Below are 15864 nucleotides of genomic sequence, written 5' to 3' on the forward strand. Positions count from 1 at the left end.
TTTAGATAAGAGCATACATAACAATCGCCATCTTCTATATAAAATTATTTTTATGTTTCAACTCCGAAACATTTATGAATCTGAAGTATAACGTATTTAAAGAAGTGAAATACGGGAAGAATACAATAATTTAGATAGAAGCATACATAACAATCGCCATCTTCTATATAAAATTATTTTTATGTTTCAACTCCGAAACATTTATAAATCTTAAGTATAACGTATTTAAGAATTGAAATAAGGGAAGAATACAATAATTTAGATAGAAGCATACATAACAATCGCCATCTTCTATATAAAATTATTTTTATGTTTCAACTCCGAAACATTTATAAATTGGAAGTATAACGTATTTAAAGAAGTGAAATACGGGAAGATTACAAGATTAAAGCAAATGTACAATCGAAAATTCTTATGAATACTTTTGAAAGTATTTACTACGACAGAAAAAGGGGTGTCTCGAAAGGGGAATTTACAACAAAAGTGAAGAACCGTTTATTATTGGCATAGAGAAACTGATGAAAAAAACAATTAAAATTACACAAAGCCGCTCAAAGCTCTGAATATTGTGAAGTAAACGGGGTTAACTCCCTTTTATTTAATCAATTTTAAATTACATATTTTGACTTGTTTTAATAAAGGGGCTGGATTATAGATTTTTAAGCCAACACTATTTAATAAATGCACTTTTTATGATTATTTTCAAATGATAAATCTAATTGTTTAAAACAAAGGGTTGGATTTTAGATATTAAATAAATGCACTTTTTATGATTATTTTCAAATGATAAATCTAATTGTTTAAAACAAAGGGTTGGATTTTAGATATTAAATAAATGCACTTTTTATGATTATTTTCAAATGATAAATCTAATTGTTTAAAACAAAGGGCTGGATTTTAGATATTAAATAAATGCACTTTTTATGATTATTTTCAAATGATAAATCTAATTGTTTAAAACAAAAAGCTGGATTTTAGATATTAAATAAATGCACTTTTTATGATTATTTTCAAATGATAAATCTAATTGTTTAAAACAAAAAGCTTTCACCAAATATTTAAATTGAGTAAGAGTTTGAGGTAAACCATCGGTATTTAATTAAGTAATTACTAAAAACAACTAATTATAAATTTAGATTTTAAAGGAGTGCATTTAGGGCCACACATATATTTTCTAACCTAAATATTGTAATATAATAAGTAAGAGTTTGAAGTAAACATAACATTTATTTAAGTATAATATATAAATCCAACTTAAAATAATTCAGTGGGATATAAAGTAATTAAATGCATTTTAAATATAAAATTAATTTAATGAAAATATTTTTATTAAATTAATTTTTCAAAATGATTAATTAACAGTTTTTAATCAAACTTAATTTTGTTATTTCTTGGTTTATCATTGCCAGGTCTCCCATCTCTACCCTTATTATTCCCGTCTCTACCGGGTCTTCTGTCCCCACCTTTCTTATCTTCAAAATCTCTACCGGATCTCCCATCTCTACCCTTATTATTCCCGTCTCTACCGGGTCTTCTGTCTCCACCTTTCTTGTCATCAAAATCTCTACCGGATCTCCCATCTCTACCCTTATTATTCCCGTCTCTACCGGGTCTTCTGTCCCCACCTTTCTTATCATCAAAATTTCTACGTGGCTTGCTTTTATCAAACCCACCTTTCTTATATTCATTTTTACCTTTAGAATCTTTCTTTTTATCATTTAATTCTTTCCTTTTTTCAACTTCTTCCCTTGGTAAAAATCTTTCTTTTTGTATAAATTTGTCTTTATAACCATCAAATTTAGTTTCAAGGCGAAAACTCTCTGCTTTGGTTCCAGAGTCCAATTTAACTGCAACATAAGAATCATTCACTTGTCCAAATACTTCTTCTACTTTTCCAATTTGCTTACTTTTGAAAATAACTGGGGAATTGGGATACGGAATTGCAGAGTTTTCTAGTTTTAAAACTAACATTTCTTCTGCTGTATGAATGAATGTGCCTAAATGAACAGTTTCTGTAGAACAAGGCTTTTTATTTTTGTTGTTCCTATTAAAACCCATGGCCATATTTGGAGTAAAATAAATGAAAAATTTTAATAAAAAAAAATGAAAGTTTTAAACAAATTGTTATAAAAAAAATGGAATGGGATTCTGTCATTAAAATTTTGAATTTATCTTTAATTAATTGTAAAATACTACTATTCTATTTTTATTAAATAATTGGAAGATGAACAAATAACGGCATTAAACAGCTGCCTGATTCCTTGAATGGTATTTTAAGTTTAATATTAACATAAAAAAGGGCTATAATTAAATAAAGCAGTAGCCTAAATAGCTGTAATCCAGCCTAGTAAGTCGAATATCAACATAACAAGGGTATTTATTAAAAAATGGCAGTAGCTTAAATAGGTATAATCCAGCCCAGTAAGTCGAATATCAATATAACAAGGGTATTTATTAAATAGTGCAATGGCTTAAATATCCATAATCTAGCCGTTATAGTCGAAGATAATTATAACAAGGGTATTTATTAAATAGTGCAATACCTTAAATAGCTGTAATCCAGCCTAGTAAGTCGAATATCAATATAACAAGGGTATTTATTAAATAGTGCAATGGCTTAAATATCCATAATCTTGCCGTTATAGTCGAAGATAATCATAGAGGGCTATAATTAAATAAAGCAGTAGCTTAAATAGCTGTAATCTAGCCGTTATGACCGAAGATAATCATAACAAGGGTATTTATTAAATAGTGCAATACCTTAAATAGCTGTAATACAGCCCAGAAAGTCGAAGATAATCATAAAAAAGGTATTTATTAAATAGTGCATTAGCCTAAATAGCTACATTCCACCCTAGTAAACAACATATAGTTTATTTGTGTATATCAAACCGTATTTATCTTGAGTTCCTATTTGTATAATTGGCTGGTAATATAATCACTAATTAACCCTTAATTATTAAATTCTTTATTAATTAAGAGTTATAGCCATTATCGAAGACTCTAGACACTTTTAGGGAAAATTATTAAAAGAAAGTGCTTTAAAAATTAGCACCAATTTACAAAATAAATTTAACACATAATGTTCTATCACTAATACAAAGTATCTATGATACTTGCTTGGAGCACAGGATTTTGGGTATGATGACTGTAACTGAGTCTTAGATAGTGGCAAGACTTTTATTAATTTAGAATCTTTGAGACCTTTAGGACCCATGAAATGAATACACTCGCAAGCCCCAAAGTCCGTACAAACGGTTCCTTTTTCTTGATGTAAATAAGTAAAACAACTTGAGATTTATAAGCCAAACCAAGCAGACTAATCAATATAATTGCATTTTTACTGTCATTTTAGGATTAATATAATGGCTGGATTATAATTATCTAAGCCAATCTTATTTAAAGTAAGAATTTGTGGTCAGCATGGTTATTTAGTATTAAATATATCTCAAGGTCAATGGGACACTTAGTCCTAAGGCTAGCCGACTGTCGGCAGAGGGATTAAGCTGGCATAAGGGCCGTGGAAGGTTTACGCAGCAATGTGGTTCCCCCCCCCCCCCCCGACCGGGTTACAGAGAAACACACGAAGAAAACTAACAAGTATTAACAACTACAGCTTAAATAAATCCGACCATTTTTTTTTAGTATAAAATATATCAAACCTATTGTTGTGTTATCCTCTATTAATATAATCCCTAAATACCCTTATGACTAAATACTTTAATAATGAAGAGGGGTTACCGCTATCCTCTATTAATATAAAACCCGTAATGACTAAATACTTTAATGATGAAGAGCTTACCGCTATCCTCTATTAATATAAAACCCGCAATGATTAAATACTCCAATAATGAAGAGAGCTTACCGCCATCGCCGATGACACAAGACCATTTTAATTAAAAAAATTAAATCAAAAGTTTTATTAAATTTCTAAGAATAACTTTGTAAGTCCCCCTTCAATTCTCTCATTCTTATTCATCTTTTTTATTAAATCGATTTCTTTACTTTCATCAGCTTTTTTAATAATTTTGTATTTAAAATCATTTAAAAGTCCACATTTATTATAAGATTCTGATAACCCTTTGGCTAAATGTGCTGTAATTACAATTTCCAAGATCTCAAAATAAAATTTGATCATTTCTTCATTTCTACATAAATTTGGTTTAGTTTTCTTACTAATTGATGAATTTGATTCTGAACTGCATGTAATTGTCTTTGGGGTGTAAAAAGTTATTTTATTTCCCTGTAACCATTTTTTCATTTCTTCTTGTTCTACTTTGACACAATAAACAACGTAAAGAATTTCATTTTTTGTCCTTTTTAATTCTTTTATTATTTTACTAAAAAATAGAGCTTCAAATGATTTCTGATTTTCTAGATTTACAACACAATAAAAGAAGCTGATAAATTCAAAAGTGTTGCTTCGTAGAAAAATTCCAAACTTATCAGTAATTTCATCATCTAATGATTTTATTGATAACTCAATGTTTGCTATTTTACCCTGTAGATCTTTTATTAACCCCTCAAAAGATTTTAAAGTAAATTTTTCTTTATTCCAACTAAAAACTGGTTTATTTTGAAACGCCTCCTTAAAAGGGGAATCATTAATTTTCTTTTCTAATTCTTTCAATTGTTTTACAGATTTTTTACACAAATCTTCAAAAACGCTCTCGTAATAAGTTAACTTAAGTGGCCGAATTTCCTCAAAATTCTCTAGTTTAACGTATTCTTTACAAGAAAACGATTCTGGAATTATAAAAATGGAATACATAATAATAAACAAACAAACAAACTATTATTGTGTATGATTTGTTTACAAGATCAAACAGTTGGTTGGCATATAAACATAAACAACGGATTTATTGAAAAACTGAGGTTCTGGCTCTTCATTAACAAAGTATTTAATCAAAAAGGATATTCAAAGAAGATTAAGCAAACAACGGATTTATTGTTTAACTGTGGTGCTGCCTCTTCATTAACAAAGGATATTCAAAGAAGGCTTGCACAACAAACGGGGTTAAAGTTTAACTGTGGTGCTGCCTCTTCATTAATAAAGGATATTCAAAGAAGATTACGCAAAAAGCGGGGTTAAAGTTTAACTGGGCGTTGTCAATGACTTTCCGTATTTAAAAATTAATTTTAGTTTTTTTTGTTACAGTGTTGAAAGTATGTTAAAATCTTATAGGCTTTGATTTAATCTATGAGATTTAAGTATTCCAAATTTTAATAGGGCTATATGACATGAAACAAACTGACATATTAAAACGGCAAATCAATATACGTCGTTCTTAGAAGACCTATTAGGGATTAGGGTGGTATTTTTTTAAAATTAAATATACTATTTCGCAAATAAATAAAGTTTGAGATCTAATTAAATATCAGTTTTGTGTTATCCTCTATTAATATAATTTAAGTAAATACCCTTAATGACTAAATACTTTAATAATGAAGAGCTTACGCCATCTTCGATGGCACAAGACAATCAGTATTGATCTAAGTAATATTATTTTCTTATAATAATAAATTTAATTTTTAAAGTCGAAGATAATCACAACAAGAGCCATTTATTAAATATTATTACCTTTAGTAGCTGGAATCCAACCTTTATAATCAGAGATAACCATAACAGGGGTACTTATTAAATAGCATTGGCTTAAGCAGCTATAATCCAACCTCAAAAGTCGAAGATAATCGCAACAAGAGCCATTTATTAAATATTATTGCCTTTAGTAGCTGGAATCCAACCTTTATAATCAGAGATAACCATAACAAGGGTACTTATTAAATACCATTGGCTTAAACAGCTATAATCCAACCTCAAAAGTCGAAGATAAAAGTCAAAGAAAATCATGTTGCGGTATTTATTAAATAAGAGTAGCTTAAGCAGCTATAATCCACTCATTAATTAGAAAAATGGTTTTATTGCAAAACTTCTATGAAACTAAATTAACCTATTAGTTTTATACGCCCTGTTCTCCTAAAGAAAGCATTTAAAAGCTTTAGAGCTGAGTGGTAGATAGTTTTACTTATTTATTAATTTGCCAAATACCTGTTTATTGTAAACGCGTTTTCTGGTTTTTTGGTATTTCACCAAGGCGGTCGATATAAAAGCTGTAAATATATAAGGTTGGTTATATATAATAATAAATACTCATGTTTACCTCAAACTCATACTTATAATATTTGAATAAAAGTAAAGCCAAGTTTTATTATAAAAACTGTATGATTTATGATGTTTAAAATTAAAAAGACATTTAATTATTTCAATATTTATAAATTTGGCACTAAGTTTCAATAATTTTATTGATCAGGGTTGGGATGGCCAAACTAGATTCCTTGATCCAAATTGAAAAGGGGAAAAAAGTAAATCTGATTTAGTAACCAATGAATGGCAGCATGGTACTCTCTCAAATAAAACACCCAGTTAAGGTCAATGGGCAAAATATAAGAGGCGTAAAATTATTAGTATAAAATAACGGACAATGTAGTACTCTCTCAAATAAAACACCCAGTTAAGGTCAATGGGTATAATATAAGAGGCGTTAAATTATTAGTATAAAATAACGGACAATGTAGTACTCTCTCAAATAAAACACCCAGTTGAGGTCAATGGGGCATCTAGTCCTAGTCCAAGGAGACTGCCGGCAAGAGGTATTGAGAGCTATAAGGTTTATGTAGGGTTGACCTGATTTTTGTCGCATGATTACTACTTTTAATAAAAGCATTTTTTAAGAAACCAATTAAGGATTGACCTTTTAATAAAAATTCAAAGTGAAAATTCTACCCTATGTGATGACCTGATGGGGTTAATTAATTCTTTCACAAGAATTACAGAAATGAAATAGTGATAGATCCTAAGTCTAAAGCAATCCATCAACCGACAGTCCTTTGGAAATTCTACCCTATGTGATGACCTGGAGGGGTTAATTATTTCTTTCACAAGAATTACAGAAATGAAATAGTGATAGATCCCAAGACTAAAGCAAAACTTTTATCGGCAGTTCTTAGGAAGTTATTTAAGAGCATGTCTTTTTATAACAGATATAGAAGAGGAAGATTGCTACCAGGATGTTGATGAATTAATCATTAAGAACGTGCAAGTTCAATCGAATGTTGAACCTGTGGAATCTAAGAATAAAAGTATAACATATTTTAACCCGCTGTTGTGTAAATTTCTATTAATATAATCACTAAATACCCTTAATGATTAACGACTTAAATATTGTAAAGCTTATAACATCTTCGGCGGGAAAAGACAACCTTAAATAATTAATGTTTAATCAATTGGGCCGAATAAAATACTAAAAAACTACTGACTTAATAAAACTACCATTGCAATAATATTGGGAAGTCCCTATTAATTTTAATTTTTTGTTTAATAATAAAACCCCAATTTCTGTTTTACATGTCAAGCAAGCTAATGTGGTATTCTGTTAAACGTTTCTTAATTTAAGTTTTAAAAGGAGAAACATTTTCAATTTTTGTTTTCATAAAAAATTTCTTACCCATGGGAGGAGACAATCTTGCACCAAGGGATGCCAAAATAATTTCTATAATTTTACGATCGTTAGGGATAGAAGAGTGTGAACCAAAAGTGATTGTACAACTCTTAGAGTTTGCTTATAAATACTCATGTGATGTTCTTGAAGATGCCTATTTATACACAAAATATTGTGAAAGAACAATGATAACAGGTAAAGATATAAAATTGGCATTACAAACAAAAATAGGAAAACATTTTGTTCCACCACCGCCAAAGAGCTTTTTACAGTTGAGTGCAGACCAAGTCAATTTAAAGCCACTTTCACAAATTGATCCAGAGAATTTATTACGGGCACCAAATCATAAATCTGGACTGTATTCAATGGAATTTAGCCCAGAGGAAAAAGACAGTTTATCTAAAAAGAGAAAAGTGCATTGAAATTTGGAATTTTAAGCAAATGTTAAATAAATATTACTGTTACTACTTAAAATATTTATTGGCATTGGGGATATTAATCTTAGCTGATTATAGCAATATTACTTTTACTACTGAAAATATTTATTGGCATTGGGCGTATTAATCTTGGCTGATTATAAGAATATTACTTTTACTACTGAAAATATTTATTAATATTGGCTGATTATAGCAATATTACTGTTACTACTCAAAATATTTATTGACATTGTGGGTATTAATCTTGGCTGATTGTAAGATAGTTTTCTGGTTTAATTAGTATTTGGCATTTAAAGTGCTGTATAATCCAAAATAAAAGCCGAAGATAAATGTTGTTGACCTATTAGGCGTTTGGGGTTATTTAATTAATATATTTCAACTCTTTTCATTAAATCCGATTTTTTTTTTTTAATATATTTCAGCCATAATCATAACAAAAAAAAATTAAATAGTATAATTCAATTATAAATACCCCTAATGTTTTATTAATGAAAAACTAACGTCAACTTCGATAGCACAAGACAAAAAGTTTATTAATTAATAGTCGATAGTGTGGTAATATGAATAAAATACTTAATTCTAAGCTTTAAACCCACCATGTGGCACTGTGCTATTGAAAGACGATTTCAAATACAGATTTACAAAAAGTAACTTGCCCATGCATTATAATTTAATGGCCTGATAAGTCAAAAACACAATGGTAGTTGTTGTGTTATCCTCTATTAATATAATTTAAATAAATACCCTTAATGACTAAATACTTTAATAATGAAGAGCTTACGCCATCTTCGATGGCACAAGACAGTAGTAATTGTATTTTGCGATTTAAATTGCAAAATAAGATCAAGAACTGATTAACCGAATCTGTGGGTTTTTAATCATCTAAGGTTTTAATTGATTCTTTATTAACATGAAATTACAACTCGGTTTAGATTTATTTATACCCCAAACGGATTGTTTTAAAAAAATGGAAAAACACTTTCAACAAAACTGAAAATTTATTTTTATGTCATTTTATTTAGTTTAAGCAATTGTTGTTTTTCTTCTGTACTTTTACATATCACTGGTACTGATTTACCCCGCTTTTATTGCTTTATTTAATTCACATGAGATATCCACTAAGACATAACAACTTTTATGAACTACTAATAAACAATCTTTGCAGCAATATGCTTGATTCACCATTCCATACAACATCTCGTTACAATAATCACAGAGAGATCCTTTAGCTACTGTTTTCTCGTAGAAAATATGACTGTTAAATTCATAAACATTTTCATCATCCGGTATGGCATATTCAGTAACTGTAGATTTCTTTGCAATCTCGATTTCAGTCAATAATTGCTCGATCTTCTTCATAGCTCCTTTTCTTTGATTTATTGCATCGACACGTGTCTTTCCATCCAACATTGTAAGTAGTTGAACAATTCCATTATAAATTGACTGCTCTTTCTTAAGATCTGCTTCTAAAGCTTTGAGTGATCTACGGGAGCCTGCGACTGATGAAGTCACTAGTGGATCTACTAGGAAAAATAATAAAACACAAAGGCCACGCTTTTTATATGACAGATGATGCATTTCATTGTTTTTTAGATCTCTGATATAAACAGAGTTAATCAAATATTGTTTTTCATCAACAAAAATTGCCCCACTTTCAGCTGTAATTTGCATTTCTTTATTATTATTTGCGTTGATACAAGACATAGTAAATCCTTTTAATGTTTTTTGAGCTTCTCTTAATGCTTTTTTAAGAGATTTTACCTCCTCTTCCACTTTTTGTCTCAGCACCATCTCAGTTTCTACTTTCTGTTCATATTCCCTAATTTCACTCTTTTGTAATCTAAGCTGCTTTTTGAGATCATCTAAGCTTTTATTTGCACTGTCATTACATGAAAGTGCCTTTAATTCATTATGTAAATTTGTATTTTGTTTGTACAACCAGTAAGCTGACTGTTGTATTTCATCCAACTTTTCATTAAATTTACATCTCTGGATTGCTTTTTTAAGATCTTTTAGATCTTCTTGAGCTTCATGTGATAAAGAGCTGTTTTTCTTGTTGATTTCTCCTACAAATTTCATTTTTTCTGAAATATCAACTTTTAAAAGATCTAATTGCTCCATAGAGTTATTAATTTCATATTTAAGTTGCTCTAAGTGATCTTTTCTATGTGATATTTGCTCTATTGATTTTGATAGGTTTGAATTTAAAGAGGATACTTGTGATGACAATTCTTCTCTACTACGATTCATCTTGTTTACTTCTGATTTTAAACTTAATAATTCATGCTGTTTATGTTCTATGGTGGTTTTTAAATCTTCTAATTCCTTTTTATTTTGTTTTTCCTTCATATTTTCAAGATGTATTTTTGCTGCCTTTTCTTCCTCATCGTTTTGTTTTATTTTACGCCCCTCATTATCTTCTAAGTTGCATCCCAATATATCATTTTTGAGTACATTTTTATTATATGAATCTATATTACTTTCTATAATTAAATTTACCAACGATGATACATGATCTGGATCATATGTAAATCCTACAAAATTCAAAAATCCAGATGGAACGGTAAAGTTGTCCGAAAAGAACTCAGAGTCTGAAAAATTACTTATATCTTCATCACTCGATACAACTGGTTTAAAAAAAGGCTCTTGCTCCCTTAAGTTATCCCAATCTATACCATCAAAAAAACAATGAGCTCTCATTTGATCAAAAGTAAATCTTTTATCATTTTTGCATAAAAGATTGGAAATTAAATCTTTAAGTTCAGGAGAAATCCCATCAGGAAATGTGTAATCGATACTATCAATTTTAGCGTAAGTTTCTTTAAGTCTATCTGCATAAAAAGGTGGAACCCCGTAAAACATCTCATATAGCACAACACCAATAGACCAAAAATCAACTTCTGTACCATAAATTACATATTCACCAGCAGAACTCAACACATCTGGGGAAACATAATCTGGCGAGCCAACTGTAACAGTTGATGAAGCTTTCCCGTTAATTAATTTTGTACAGCTACCAAAATCAGCAATTTTTACATGCCCTTCTCTATCCAATAAAATATTTTCCGGTTTTAAATCCCTATGGATCCAACCAATCTCATGCATTGCGTTAATAGCAACTGCGATTTCAGCCCCGTAAAATTTGATTTCTTTTTCTTTCAAAACATTAACTTTACTCAAATAACCCAATAAATCGCCACCATGCACAAACTCCATTATGTAATAAAGAAAAGTATCATCTTGTAAACACATATAACTCTTTACAAGCCAATCTAGAGAATGAGTAGTCATAATTTCTTTTTCATTTTGAAAGAACGTTATACCTTGATTTTTTAATACTTGATTCTTATTAACTTTTTTCATTGCGTATGTTTTCTTATCTTTTTCAACTACATAAACTTCACCATATCCCCCCTTAGCCAATTTTTTTAGAATTTTAAATTCTGTAGGTTTTGTTTTATTATGGTGAAGTGAAATAGGAACAGTCGATTTAATGTCCCTCTCTACAGCTTCGGACAAATCAATTAACACATTTAAATCAATTTTTTCTTTCATGGGTGAGAAAGTTTCAAAAAAATTAATAGCAGATAAACAAAGAATTGTTTTGTTTAGATAAGAGAAATAGATAGTAATTTAGTGTATTTTTCAATAGAATTTAATAACTTTGGGGTAAATTTAACAGATTTATTTCAGATAAGAGAAATAGATAGTAATTTAGTGTATTTTTCAATAAAATTTATTGACTTTGGGGTAACTTTAACAGATTTATTACAATAAAAATAAATCTAGAAAACTTAGACGTTTATTTAGCATAAGATCAAGTTGTAATTTGAAAAATAATTATGTGAAGAAAAGGGTTCATAGAATATGGCAATCAACGCCAATAGTTTTGAAATAAACTATTTATACTAACATAGAATATATTGTCAATAACCTGGATATAAAACAAAAGATTAAGTTATTTAACATAATTTGTACCAGTTTTAATTGTTTAGGTTGAATAAATTTGAAAAACTAATTTCATTTTAATATAAATAGACCTGTTTTGATTATCTTCGTCTATTTATATTAACATGTAATTGGCACTAATAATTGTGTAATGCCCTTAACCACTAAAATTCCTTTATGTCTAAAGACTCGCTATGATTATCTTCGTCTATTTATATTAACATGTAATTAGCACTAATTATTGTGTAATGCCCTTAAACACTAAAATTCCTTTATGTCTAAAGACTCGCTATGATTATCTTCGTCTATTTATATTAACATGTAATTAGCACTAATTATTGTGTAATGCCCCCTAAACAAAAAAAGCCCTTTATGTCTAAAGACTTTAATATTATACAGCTTTATCCGTCTTTGAAACAGCAAGACACTAATGAAATACCCAAATAAATAATTGATTATTTTTGTATGTTGGGAAAGAGCAATAATACACTTAAACACCCCATTTCTATAATTTAAAGAAATAATCATGTCTGCATATCGTTTTTATGTAAATGGGGGGTTTTTACACAAATATGTGATTGTAAACCAAATTAATTAAAAAAAATGATTTAACAATTTTTACCTTAAATTTTTGAACATCACTATTCGATTCAGCGCCTACGGGTTTTTATTTTAATTATATTTAAAAAGGTTTATAGAACAATTACCATTAAAATTATTTTCAGCTGTGATATAATGACAACAACGCCGAAGTTGGTTTAAAAAAACATTTATTACAGCATTGTTTGGTTTAATGAAAATTATTTCTAAGGAAGCTAATTATTAAAAAATACAGAGGGTAAATGAAATGTAAATATCCGGAAAAAAACTAAATAATTCCCTTCCTATGAAAACAGTGGCATTTTATTTAAAAATGCACTCTAAAATAATTATTTTACAGATTAAGAGAATTAGATTAAACAGCTTTTTTTGTTAAATTTGTGTTTTTAACCCCAATATTCAAAAAAAAATCAAATTAAGAGAATTAGATTAAACAGCTTTTTTTTTAAATTTGTGTTTTTAACCCCCAATATTCAAAAAAAAATCAAATTAAGAGAATTAGATTAAACAGCTTTTTTTGTTAAATTTGTGTTTTTAACCCCCAATATTCAAAAAAAAATCAAATTAAGTAAATAAGAGTTTGAGGTAAACATGGTATTTATTAAAGTATAATATATCAATCCAACGAATTATAATAAAAACTTTATAATTTTTGGCACTTACAAAAAACAACAATTTTAATCTTTATTCCTTATAGTACATAGATCCTGATTAAAAAGATCACTAAAAACACATTGGTGTGTGTATCTGTAAATGTTTTTTGAAGCCACTTACACGATTTTTATAAAAACAAGAGGATTTTAATTTTATCTAAGATTGTAAATAGAATTTAATGACACCATAGGGGTAACTTTAACAAAAATTAATTATTTTATAAAAAAACCTGCTGAAAAATAAATTTTCATATCTTATATGTTTAGTGTTAATTCATTATTTAGACAACCTTATAGTAAATTTTAGAATGTCTATTTAAATTAAAATATTAATTATTTATTTAAGGTCTTAATTGTATTATCTTTTATTTTTAAGAGCGCTAGAGCGTTACTTCTATTCACACTTCAGCCTGCTCACCAGTTTCTTTTCGAGGTTGTATTTGTCAATTCTCTTAGTCCTTTTCAACCATCTTGTTGGCAATTCTTTAATTTTTTTGTAGCACTTCCTCTGTCAACTCACCAATTTCTTTTCGATCATCAAGACAGTATGGTACTGTCTATAATTAAACGCCAGCTCAAGGTCAATGGGACACTTAGTCCTAAGGCTACCCGACTGTCGGCAGAGGGATCAAGCTGGCATAAGAGCCGTTGGGGGGGGGGGTTTACGCAGCAATGCGGTTCCCCGACCGGGTTACAGAGAACCACTCGAAGAAAACTAACAAGTATTAACAACTACAGCTTAAATAAATCCGAACATTTTATTTTCTTTTCGATCATCTTTTATTTTTAAGAGTCCGAGCTTTGCTTTTGCCAGTGCTTCTACCACCTTTTCTGGTAGCTCCCCAATTTCTTTTTAACCATCTTCTTTGCCAGGTCATCAAATTATTTGCTAACATATTCTCTGCCATCCCACCAATTTCTTTCCCAACATCTTCTTTGTCAATTCTATAAGTTCTTTACTAACATATTCTTTGCTAATTCTATAATAAAGTTTTTTTCAACGATCTTCCCCCCCTTTTGGACCTTTCAACTTGTCAAAAGAAGTGATTTTAAAGTCGGCTTAAGATTTTGTAATTGGATGTATGTTTCAATTTTAAGGGGGATTACTATTTATTTCCTGTATTTCTAGCGTAATTTTGAGACTAGTCCTTCCCAGGTCATGAGTATCAGAGTTTAATACAATTCAAGACTAAAACATATGATCTGCTAAAATAAAATAAAAATTTTTAAATTTAAGAAAAACAACTTTTCAAGAACAATTTATTTATTGTGCAAGCTTTTTCTTTTTAAGGCTTAATTTCTGGTGTAAAGCTGAAGATTAAATGAAGCTGTGCTTCTGATATTTCGCCCGTTACTCCATCATTCAAAGGAATCGTAAATCTACTGTAGCCGTTAGATAAATTAATTAATGGAAAATCTTTAAAATTTTTTACTGAATCAATAGAAAGTGAATTCAAAGTGAAAACCTGAAATCCAATTGTATCAGTTTCTCTTTGTACTTTTATTTTGAAGCTTTCATTAAAAATTGGATCAAATGATTTTGAGTTTGTTTGTGTTTTATAGATTTTTTCTCCATTTAAAAATATTTTGATGTAGTGATCACAATTGTTGTTATTTGTAGCTTTAAGGCTACTTATTTTAAGTAAAAAAACTTCAAGTTCCCCATTTTTATTCGGAGGGCTGTGATTAAAAGAACAAATCTGTGTTTTACAGTAAAGGGGAGCTACATAAGAATTTCCAAAATCGAAAGATTTAGAAATTAAAGTTTTCTTTGGGATTTCAACTTTTGTACTTGATACCCCCTGTTTTTTAATACTAAAAAATAAAGGTTCTTTTCCTAATATGAAAGTATTTAAATTATGTAGCAATTTTAAATTACTTTTAAATATTGCATTGAAAAAAGTTGCGTTGATTTTTTCTGTTCTATTGAATTCTCCTATTCTCACTTGAACTATTTTTGCTTCGGTAGTTTCCGTTTCACCATGAAAATCGTTTAAATCAGAGATTTCAGTTGTAAATTCAACTCTAATTTTATCAAAGACAACTACTAGTTCATCGATCTTCATAGATTCTTCAGATATCAACGTGGAACCGTTCAAAGAAAACATGAAAAGGCGAATTTTTATGTAAAATTCATTTTCTATTGGAATTATAACTGATCTAGGAAGATCAATTTCGGATGAAAACGGCTCCATTCTAATATTCAGATTGTCAGTTTCAAAAACCATGTAAAACATCCCAGAAGCATTGATTTTAGCTAATGTAAATTTATAAGCTTTGGTGTAATTGATAAAATTTTGTAACGGTTTTATTGTATTGTAAATTCCAAGTGAAGAACTTTGAATTTCCATCTTTATATCCTCGCTTTCTACTGTTCTCAACAGTAAATCTTCTTCAATATGTGCACCTAAAATAGCCTCTTTGCTAGTATTTTCAACAATAAGTTCGGTTTCTTGTTTTATTTGTTTAATTGGTGTAATCTTCGGCTTAGTTTCTTCTTCTGTAAAGTCAGAATCTAACATATCAACATATTTAATTTTCATTTTAATGTTTATTTCACCAGACTCCACCCCAGTTATTCGATATTTTACTGCAGAATCGTTTTTAATATCAACACAAGGAATAATTACTTTTCCGATCTCTTTTTCTTCTTTTTCATCAATTATTCTTATTTTTATTATGTAATCGTTAAATGTAGTTACAAAAAATCTAAACAATTCATTATAA

General features: G+C 28.9%; 1 protein-coding gene across 1 annotated transcript; it reads right to left on the reverse strand.

Moving 5' to 3' along the window:
- Positions 1 to 9010: 9010 nt before the first annotated feature.
- Positions 9011 to 15659, reverse strand: LOC143922044 (uncharacterized). Its single transcript, XM_077445321.1, has 3 exons — positions 15476 to 15659; positions 11260 to 11445; positions 9011 to 10905 (listed from the first exon to the last, which is right to left on the reverse strand). The coding sequence occupies exons 1-3, from the start codon at positions 15657 to 15659 to the stop codon at positions 9011 to 9013; spliced, it is 2265 nt and encodes a 754-aa protein (XP_077301447.1).
- Positions 15660 to 15864: the final 205 nt, after the last annotated feature.

This window comes from Arctopsyche grandis, unplaced genomic scaffold (assembly GCF_051622035.1).
Source record: "Arctopsyche grandis isolate Sample6627 unplaced genomic scaffold, ASM5162203v2 HiC_scaffold_178, whole genome shotgun sequence".
In the NCBI taxonomy this organism is placed as follows: Eukaryota; Metazoa; Arthropoda; class Insecta; order Trichoptera; family Hydropsychidae; genus Arctopsyche; species Arctopsyche grandis.